Source organism: Rhamphochromis sp. 'chilingali' (genome assembly GCF_963969265.1).
Source record: "Rhamphochromis sp. 'chilingali' genome assembly, chromosome: 12".
In the NCBI taxonomy this organism is placed as follows: Eukaryota; Metazoa; Chordata; class Actinopteri; order Cichliformes; family Cichlidae; genus Rhamphochromis; species Rhamphochromis sp. 'chilingali'.
Window position 1 is genome coordinate 36,755,142 of NC_137939.1, and position 10,103 is coordinate 36,765,244.

Genomic DNA, 10,103 nt, shown 5'->3' on the forward strand with positions numbered 1-10,103 from the left:
CATGGATGTTTAAACACGCGACACCTGGAATAACAGAAGCAATAATACTTGAAGCTGACTTTACTACCAACTTAAAAATTATAAAGACAAATAATTTATCGAATGAAGGAGTGATGTGGCTGAAGATAAACGGCATCACGTGGAAACTGCACAGAATCAGCTGATAAACAGCAGCTTTGATTGGTCCTTATGGGCTAAAATGGTGCATCAACGATTTGTTGTTGTTGAGTCTGAACTTTAACTGGTGTCATCAGAGTTATCCTTGATTTTGCAGTATGAAACATTTGTGCAGGAACAAAGAGGTGAGAGGAGCAGAGGCAGTAGTCATGTTCATTTACTGTCATTGCAAACACTTTGACACAAACAGGGAAACAAACAAAACGCCAAACTGCAAATCAGCTGCGTTCTTTCCTCCACCCGAGTCAGACAGACAGGAAGAGCTTCTCGAGTTTGTAACCCAGCTCACTGCTGCACATGTGGTTGGCACACTGATACAAACAACAGAATTAAAAAATAAAGGACAATAAAAGCTGAAATCGAACCGGCCTTTAAATCACAATCAGACGTCTGTCGAGCACACAGAGAAAGCTTTCAGGGCTCCAACAACCTGCTTCAAAGTGTTCTCACTTTAATCCACAGACCTAGTGTTCATGTTTTCACTCCCACCTCAAATTAAACCACATCGTTCACAATTCAGGTTTTTAGTCTGAACCCCAAACAGAGCACAAACTCTGCTGGTTCGGTCTTTTTATAGAGTAAAGTCAGCAGGTCGATGAGTTATGAGTCACTGAAGGTTTTCTCTGGTTCCTCCAGACTGACACACGAGCCGATCGCTGCTCAGCTGTTACAAACAAAACAAAAACAGCAGGACAGAAGACCCGAGGTGCGATCGCAAAAGTCTGAGAAGAAATCATGTTCAGAGGCGGCTCGTCCCCGTGCGCCTCTTCCAGCATCGCTCTGGTTTATAGACCGCTCCTCAGGAAGTCCCGCTCTCCGTCGTGTTGACTTTCTGCAGCAGCGCTGAGAGGTCCGGAGGTACCCGAGGAGATGGACTGAAGGGGAGATCGAACGCTCAATCCCGGATCATTGGTGGATGCAGATTCCTGGAAGCTTTGATCATAAATCAGAAGCATGCAGACACACAAACCTAAAAGATTCCTACATAAAAAAGGGACTACGTTAAAAGTAAAGCCGAGCGTTTTCATGGTTAGCTAATCGTCAGCATACAAAACGGTACTGTGGCACGACGGGAGGGGAGGAGTCAGCGTGGGAGAGGGGTAGCGCTTCACATCGGCCTTAAACCAGGAGACCGACACCCGACATCGGTCAGGTGCCTCTTAGCTCATCTTTGGCTAAAAAACTGGGAGAAGACCAACATGAAGTGTTACCCTGATCCTCAACCGCTCAGCTCGACTGCAGGGCGGTTAGAGCAGCGGCGTCAACATCTGGAAACATCTGCAGGTGGACGTGCAGACAGATGTGACGGTTTGAGGAGTTACTGCACATGTGGACACGCCTACGATCTACCTGCAGCCAAGCCTTCTCACATCATCACCATCAGGAGCTAAAGGTTGTTTGCTGTACAAGTTTATGGGCTCCTTCCTCCTCCTCCTCCTCCTCCTCGGCTGGTTCGCAGCAGCTGTTCCTGCGTGTGGCTGCAGTCGGCGTCTCCCTCCGAGGATCCCGGAGGCGTCACACCGCCGTGCAGCATCTGTTCTGGAAGAGCTGCTCGACCACCGTGGAGTCCGCCAGCGTGGAGACGTCGCCCAGCTCCCGCTCGTCACAGGCGATCTTACGGAGCAGCCGCCTCATGATCTTCCCTGCAGACGGAGAGAAGGCAGAGCTCGGCTTCAGCAGAGCGACTACAGGTGCGACCGCGTCAGCCGCAGGTAAAAACGACACACCTGAGCGTCGAGGAGGAACCCTCACACGTCTCTAACGTGAAACAGAGCAGCTAGCTTCGTTACCAGATCTGGTTTTGGGCAGTCCGGGCGCGTTCTGGATGTAGTCGGGTGTGGCGATGGCGCCGATCTTCTCCCTCACTGTGAACACGAAGTATAACTCGCGTCAGATGATGAGAGCTCACAGATCAACAAGCCTGACAGGAACGAAGCTTCGGAGGAGACTTACAGTCCCTTCACCCACCTTGCTTTTTTAGCTCCGCCTCCAGCTCGCTGTTGTACATCACGCCATCATTGAGCGTTACGAAGCAGTAGAGGCTCTCTCCTTTGACTGGATGAGGTCTGCCCACCACGGCGGCCTCGGCGACGGCCTCGTGCTCCACCAGAGACGACTCCACCTCAGCTGTGCTCAACAAGTGACCTGGAGGGCAGACGGGTCACCGTTACACCAGAAATCACCCTCGGGTGTCAGACACGAAGACGAGCGCATAAAACAAGCAGGAACGCGCTGAGACGTAAAAAAGCTCAGAACAGACGAGAAGGTGCAAAATAAAATCTATTAAAAGTTTTTAAAAATGATCATTTAATAAAAGAAACTTAATAAAATCAAATAAGAATTCGTTTTGGATTTTATACACTTACAGATCAGAATCCCTGCGGCTGCGTATGAAACAAGTTTACAGAGCAACAGCTCCCTCTGCTGGTCAGACAGGTGTTTAACAGCTGGGTTTCACAGGCAGTCACTGGGTGGTCGCGTCTTACCTGAGACGTTCAACATGTCGTCTATCCTTCCTGTGACCCAGAAGTACCCGTCCTTGTCTCTACGGCAACCTGCGAGAAAATGAAGGGGCGGGATTAAAAAGTTTAGTGCAGCCGAGACGCCGAGTCGTGTTTTAGATCCACAGCAGCTGTGAAAGCCACACAGACCTGTGGCCACGCCCCTTTAGAAACGCCTGGTTAATAATAAATATTACAGGTTACTTCATAAATGAGAAACTTCTGATGTGCTAAGGTTTCAAACGGTCGCTGCAGAGGCCTCAGTCTGACGCAAATACGAGCGAACACGTGAAAAGTTTGTGTAAAAGTCGCCGAGTTCGTCTCTTTGACGCTTGCAGAGTCGAGTCAAACATGACGCGCTGCTCACCGTCTCCTGTGACGTAGTATCCTGGAAACTTCTTGAAGTAGGTGCTTTCAAACCTCTCGTGGCTTCCGTAAACGGTGCGCATCACGCCGGGCCACGGCTGCTTGAACACCTGTGTGAGAGGGCGGAGACAAACGGCAGGTGTGACGCGCTCGCAGACGCGCATGAAGCACGAAGACAAATAAAGGCTCATTTACTCAAGGCTGACCAGGTATCCTTCGCTGGGCCCCTCCAGCTCCTCCCCAGACTCGTTCAGGATGGCCGGCACCACGCCGAAGAACGGGAGCGTCTGTGGGGACACGCGGGGGAGGGGGGAACCGAAAGCAACGAAATGAAAAAGAAAACATTTTTAAAAAGACGATAAATGGTGAGAAAACCTGATTGACTTGTTTCTGCGTTTAATGTCTTTTTACTTCACTTCTATCACCAGCTTTCCTCGCTTCCCTTTTTCCTTCATGAATTTATCTTTAAATGTTTTTGTTTTCAGATTTACAGGTTTCCTTTGTCTTGTTTGTGGTGACAGAAGCATAAAGGCGGGTCTCACCTGGACCCAAACGCATCGTCAGCACTTTCTTAGATGTAAAGTTTTGAACCTTTTAAACCCAAAGTCTGCCAGAGCTCCTCTTCATGCCCATAGTAACTACACAAGCTGTGGAATAAACTACAAACAATAGAAAATCATTTGTGATTCTGTTTTTGTTTGTTTTCAAACACATTTCAGAGGTTTATCCCTCAAAACTGTAAATGCAAAAAAAAAAAATTGCAAATATCCAAGCACGGGAAATTTTTGAGCATCTTCATAGTTTCATTTTTGAGATGCAATAATTTTTATAAACTGCAGGAAAAACAAAATAAATATCATTGTGCACAGTTTTCAAAGAAAACAGCATAAACCTGTTTTCTTTCGAGCCTCTCAGGAACCACACAGGAGTCAAACGTGACGTTCAAACACAGCAGGAAACCTCTGAAAGGCCCTGCAGGGAAAAAACTACGTTTCCACCAAAAATGACGTCACAGATCAGCAACGCTCGTGTCTGGATTATGATGATTTTGTTGTTGTCAGTGCTTTTACAGCATTTTTGCAAGAAGCCGTTTGTGGAAGGAAACTGTGAGCGGAGACTAGATATAAGCAAGTACGACTCGTCCAGTTTCACATGCAAAGAAAATGATTGTGCTAGCCTACGTGGGTGTAATTCTACTGGAATTTAAAAACAGTTGTGCACAGCTGCAAAGGGCTTAAAAGGGTTAAAAGCCTCGATCACTGTTTTATCTTATTGTCTTCATTTAACCTTTTAACGTTTCTCCCAAACACACGTTTGAACCTAAACGTCATGTTCAGCCTTACTCACAGCAGATCCAGGCTTCATGGGCGTGGCCGCGGGCAGAGGAGTCAGGACATGTCCTCCCTGAAAACAGAAAGCAACTTTAATCTCAGGCAGCCGCCCAGCAGGGGGCAGCACAGCCCACAGTCTGAGGTAAAAGCTCAGCAGAGAAACAGCAGGTGCACAAAGAAGCAGAAAGGCAGGTTGGAAATGGAGACCGATCTGTTCTACATAAAGACGTTTGGAAGCGGCGGTGCTGAAGCTGCAGGAAACCATCACTCACCGTTTCCGTCTGCCAGAAGGTGTCGACTATCGGGCACCTCTTCTCGCCGACCACGTTGTAGTACCACTGCCAGGCCTCGGGGTTGATGGGCTCTCCGACCGTCCCCAGAACCTTCAGAGAGCTTCGCTTGTACCTGCACACAAAGGCACAGGTGAGTTACCCCGCAGGCTCCTCGTGGAGGGAGGAGGGGCCTCGGCTCACCTCTGCACCGGCTCGTTTCCAAACTTCATCAGCAGCCTGATGGCGGTGGGAGCCGTGTAGAACTTGGTGACCTTATATTTGTCCACGATCTCCCACATACGGCTCACGTCGGGGTAGGTGGGCAGACCCTCGAACTGACGCACACAAAAGATTCATGTACAAAAATAACTGCAGGAAGTTTGGAGGAAGTTCCAGCCTCTGATCATCAGACAGCTTTGGACTCATCTATCCGGGTTAAACCGTCGCAGACACATCAGTGTTACATCACACGTCAGCCCACACCTGTAAACAGGAAGTCTGAGCGCGCTCGCACACTCACCAGGACGCTGGTGGCCCCGTTGGCCAGCGGGCCGTAAGTGATGTAAGAGTGCCCGGTGATCCACCCGATGTCCGCCGTGCACCAGTACACGTCGTCGGGCTGGTGGTCGAACACCACTTTGAAGGTGGTGGCGGTGTAGAGCATGTAGCCGCTGACGGTGTGGAGAACTCCCTGCAGGCGAGACGAGAGGAGCGAGGAGGAGCTTAAGAAGAGCGTTCATATGCAGAAATGTGAGCAGGCTCAACGTGATCAAAACAGGAAGTCATCAAATGACCCCACAGTTATTCCACTTCCTGTTACTCCAAACATGAGCTGCAGTGTGGGTACCACCCGTTTCCAGCAGATCTTAGTAGTTAAATGTGTGGAAGAAGCAGCTGGTGGAGGTGGGTGGAGGTGACGCTCGATGAAAGTTAGGGACAAATGCAATCGCATGGCAGGATGCTGCAAATGGACCAGGTGTGCCCCGCCCCTCGCTGTGACAGCCGGGAGCGTCTCCGGCGCCCCTGATCTGGATGAGTCGATGAGCTGGGACTTCCCCTGCTGTCGATCCCTTCTAGCACAAACCCAAACATCTCCACTGTTTATTGTTGTGGCCATTTTTGATTTTGTTTATACATTTTGTATTCATTTCTGTTTTTTCTTTAAAGTTGTAACAATATGCTGACCTGGTTTGTTATGTAAATTTGTAATTTATTTTATTTTTGGAAAGTGATTGGTTTATTAGCTTATGGACCCTCCCATTAATCAAGGGCTTGCGAGCACCCTGGAGGCGTGTGGTAAAGATGTTTGTTTGTCAGATGATTTGGCAAACAATGATTTTTTGACCACTTTTTGAACTTGTTAAAGCAGATTAACTTTCGTTTCATTTTAAGCTGTAAGAAGTTATTTGGTTGATTTCTGTTCATAATTTTCCACGAAATAAACATCATTTAGTTTTAAACGATGAAGTCAGAAGTTCTAAAACAAACCTGTCACCACCCACGTTTGGAAAATAAAGGCCGTGACAGTTATAACATTCATGTCTCACTCTCCGGCTCACAGACACCCTGAACGAGTTACTGAAGCTCCGCCTGCTGCGGTGAGCAGGTGATGATGAAGGTGGGCTTTCCTCAGACACAGAGTATCTGAGCAGGACGCCTCATTAAGTGAGACGCAGGTGACCCACAGGTGTGTTTCCTCACCTTCGGCTTGCCGGTCGAGCCGCTGGTGTAGAGGATGAAGAGTGGGTCTTCAGAGTCGCACCACTCTGGTTCACACTCGTCTGAGACGCCACGCAGCAGAGCGTGCCAACACAGGTCCACCTCGGGGTTCCACGGCACCTGAACACGCGCATGCACGCGCACACACACACACACACACACACACACACACACACACACACGTGAAACTGCCAAAGTCGTGCCTGAAACCCGGTCGATCGGCCTGTAAACATTCAGACCTGTAAAATCTAAGACACCAAACAGTTAGTCTGACACTCACACCTTCAAACTACTGAAGACAGTGAAGAAGAAGCAGCAGCTGTGAATCTGAGAGAACAGAGCCACAGAGAGTTAGAGAGGCCACGCCCACTGGTTTCCTGCGTCCCCGGGCGACGCCAGCGTTTTTAAAAACCACACAAAGGAACCTGAAGCCGAGATATTAAAATATGTCCAACGATGAATTTAATGTCAGCGGCACGTTTCAGACGAATCAGCTGGGAGATTATCCGATAACTAACGAGGATCCGGAATAAAACGCTCCTCCCACGGAGGAGCAAAGGCTGCAGCTGTCTGGGGCAGGGGCGCGCTCCACCCGGGCACACGCGGCGGTTCAAACTACAGGGTCTCCATCTGGGAATGCCGAAGAAGAAAGCCGTGAACACCGAGCGGGTGGATTTTACATACGTACCAATGTTTGATTCTCAAAGTTACATTTACAAAATAAATAAATATAAATTTTATTGTGTACGTTCCGTAAACTCAGTAAAAACCCAGCTCACTGACAGCACACCTGACGGAGCCAACACCACCTTCAGGTGACGTCTTCTATTCCAGCACCAAACACTGACCTGTGTTAAAGGTCCAGATGTGACTGCAAAAACATCTGGACTATGTAAATGCTTTAAAGCGGACGTGAAGGACGAGTCGGCAACAATCTCCCATTACTCCCAGTGCGTTGGCTGCGTGGCCGCTTGGCTCCATCTCGTTTGCCTTTTTGAGCCAAAAACAATCCGCTGACGAGCCGCGTTCACACAGGAAATCGACCCGGGTCTGATGTCACAGAGTTGCGGCTCCCACGATGCTCGCGGTCGAACAGGAAGATACAGAGCTGACGGGTGAACGTCGAGTGGGCGGGGCCTCGGGTGGGTTCCAGCTAAAATAAATCTGCTCAGGTTTACATGCAGAGGAAAGAAGAGCAATTACCACCCTGGGACCTGAATCTTACCTGGCTGTCGCACAGGTAAGCTCTGGTGGGCAGGTACGTAGCGTGAAAACACGAGGCCCCGCCCGCATCTTGGTTAGCGAGGAAGAATCAGAGCTCTGTTTGTATCCAGAACTGGACCTGGTGCACCTCAAGGCTCTAGTTTGGGTCCTGCCTTGGTTGCAGTCTACATGTTGCCACTGGCTCCATGTTCTCACGCTACAACCTCTCATTTCAGGTTGCAGAGGACTTGCATCGATCTGCCTTTGAAAGCAGGGACAGACTCACTGCAGCTGTTATGCAGCTGATGTCAAACAGTGGATGGCTTCAGTTTTTAAATGAAACAAAACAGAAGTTGTCATTATTGGTAACTGGACCAGGCCTCTCTTCATCGTCTCCAGCTGCTCCACAATGCAGCTGCTCGTCTGCTGACTGGCACTAAACTGAACCCAGTGTCGGCCTCTCACTGGCTCCCGGTTCCTCACAGGGTCCAAATCTTACTTTTTGTTTTTAAATCACAAACCGGGCGAGCCCCTTCTCACCCGTCTGAGCTCCTGTTGGTTTATGCTCCAGGAAGAACCGCGAGGTCCAGGTCAGAACTAAGCTTAACTACTCCTGGACTGAAGTGTGGCGGTGACAGAGGCTTCTCTGTGGCAGGACCCAGACTCTGCAACAGTCTTCCTCTTAATATTAGACCTGCACAAACACTAACACTTTAAATCATCACTAGAGACACATTTTGGTTTTAACAGCCTTATTTGTTGTTGTTTTTATTGACTTGTTTTCCTATATTTTACTGCATCATTGTTGTGCATCTTATTGACTTTACACTGTTAAGCACTTAGTGCAGCATGAGCTGTTGGTGATGTGCTATACAAATCAACCCGACCGTCACCGTTTCAACGTCACGTGTGTCAAAGTGCGAAACATCTGCACCAGATGTGTGATGACATCAGAGCAGCGATGCGGTTTATAACCCAGCCCACCTGATTACCCTGGGAAACAACAAGGGGCGGAGTCCTCTGACATCTACCTGTGGTTCATGTATGTGTCGGCGACACCACCCATAGCTTACCACCGTCAGGCACTGCTGACTCGAGTCATCAATCGAGCGGTGCGAACAGCTTGGTGGGCTCACCTGAACCGAGTAAAAACCAAAGTCCTCCGTCTGTCACTTCATCGTAGCGAGCGCCTCGTTCAGCGTGCACTCTCACTGAGGGATGGCTGAGTCATCGATTAGTCTTCATCCGTGTCTCCGGATTTTATTTTCCGGACAAACGGAGCTCTGATTCTTCCCGACTGGCAGCGTTTAGAGGAGAGAAGCGTTACAGCAGGTTTATCAGACACCGAGTCGTCTCAGGGCGTGGACAACGCCCACAGGCGAGCGCTCGCCTCCGTCAGGACTCACAGGTGAAAGTGCACAACACGAGGAGTGTTTGCACAACAAAGAGAAAGTGTTAGTGTTAATCCACACTCAGAATTCACTTTTTATTCCAGCGAGTTTCAACAGTTCAGACAAAGATGCGACAGAAAGCAGCAGCACTTCCATCTTTGAAGGTTTCCTCTAAACGCAGCGCTGAATGATGTCATTATTTAATGTTCTCCAAATATTTAAAACTCATTTCAGATCTAAAGAAAATCTGTTTTTATTGGTTTAATCTGAACTGTCAAAAATCAGAGGAACAAACTGCTGCTGCAGGTAAAACAATAAATCAGCAACGAGAGCTTTTAAATCTTATCAGAGCTTTTGAAAGGACGATGCCAAAAATGACTGAAAGCTTCCAAACGCTCAGTGAGACTTGAAGCTTTCGCTCTTATCACGTTTATTGTTTCCGCTCCGCAGCAGATTCTGCAAATTCTTCTCAGAGTGAAACTCCCTCTAAAACAAAGAGTCGAAGCAAAGATGTTATCGAGGGTCAGCTGTGAAAATACCTTTGGTACGGGACGCGTTTTCTTTACTCTGCCCGCCTGTTTTTCCTGCTGGATGGGGGGAAGATGGAGGAGGAGGAGGAAGAGGAAGGAGAAGTAATGAGGGAGAAGGATTATTGAAAAGGAAGAACACAAAGATAAAAATCAGGATCCCCAAAATCAAATCGTGACAGTGATGAAGTTTGAAATTTCAGATTTAACAGAACAAAACAGAAAAAGAAAGAAAAGTCAGCATCCTGCAGTTCCTCTAGTGTCCAGCAGAGGCAGTGAGTCACTCCCACTCACTTCCTGGTTTGGTTTCCCCTTTATAAAATTTTCAGAGCCAATTTATAACCAGGAATTTCCACAAAACTCAAACTCTGAACGACTACCACGGAGGTCCAATCAGACGGCTCAGTGGCTACCTCCATCTGCAACAGGAAACACTGCCTCCATCAGGTCAGAAGTTACAGGCAGACCTGATGGTGGCGGCGCTCGCAGTGACTCAGGTGAGGAAGACAAAACCTTCAGGTGTGTGGTTTACCTGCAGATCGGGGCACGGCCGTTTGGCGGGAGGCGACTGCGAGCCCAGAATCCCCTCCGGTTCTTTGGACAGGTGCTTCAGCAT

At 48.6% G+C, this 10,103-nt stretch overlaps 1 protein-coding gene across 2 annotated transcripts in view; it reads right to left on the reverse strand.

Annotated features, from left to right (window-relative positions):
* Positions 1 to 318: 318 nt before the first annotated feature.
* acss2 (acyl-CoA synthetase short chain family member 2) overlaps positions 319 to 10,103 on the reverse strand; it is a 21,137-nt gene continuing 11,352 nt past the window's right edge. The window contains exons 7-19 of one of the 2 annotated variants that reach the window (XM_080898421.1): positions 10,020 to 10,103; positions 9,500 to 9,547; positions 6,349 to 6,486; positions 5,168 to 5,338; positions 4,849 to 4,982; positions 4,648 to 4,780; positions 4,392 to 4,448; positions 3,251 to 3,331; positions 3,046 to 3,154; positions 2,664 to 2,732; positions 2,146 to 2,322; positions 1,968 to 2,042; positions 319 to 1,820 (exon numbers count right to left, since the gene is read on the reverse strand). The exon at positions 10,020 to 10,103 is cut by the window's right edge and continues 25 nt beyond it. In XM_080898421.1, the coding sequence (XP_080754547.1) occupies positions 1,693 to 1,820; positions 1,968 to 2,042; positions 2,146 to 2,322; positions 2,664 to 2,732; positions 3,046 to 3,154; positions 3,251 to 3,331; positions 4,392 to 4,448; positions 4,648 to 4,780; positions 4,849 to 4,982; positions 5,168 to 5,338; positions 6,349 to 6,486; positions 9,500 to 9,547; positions 10,020 to 10,103 (1,404 nt within the window). In that variant the 3' untranslated portion in view covers positions 319 to 1,692. The remainder of the gene's footprint in view (positions 1,821 to 1,967; positions 2,043 to 2,145; positions 2,323 to 2,663; positions 2,733 to 3,045; positions 3,155 to 3,250; positions 3,332 to 4,391; positions 4,449 to 4,647; positions 4,781 to 4,848; positions 4,983 to 5,167; positions 5,339 to 6,348; positions 6,487 to 9,499; positions 9,548 to 10,019) is intronic. The other variant, XM_080898422.1, reaches the window with a different exon arrangement.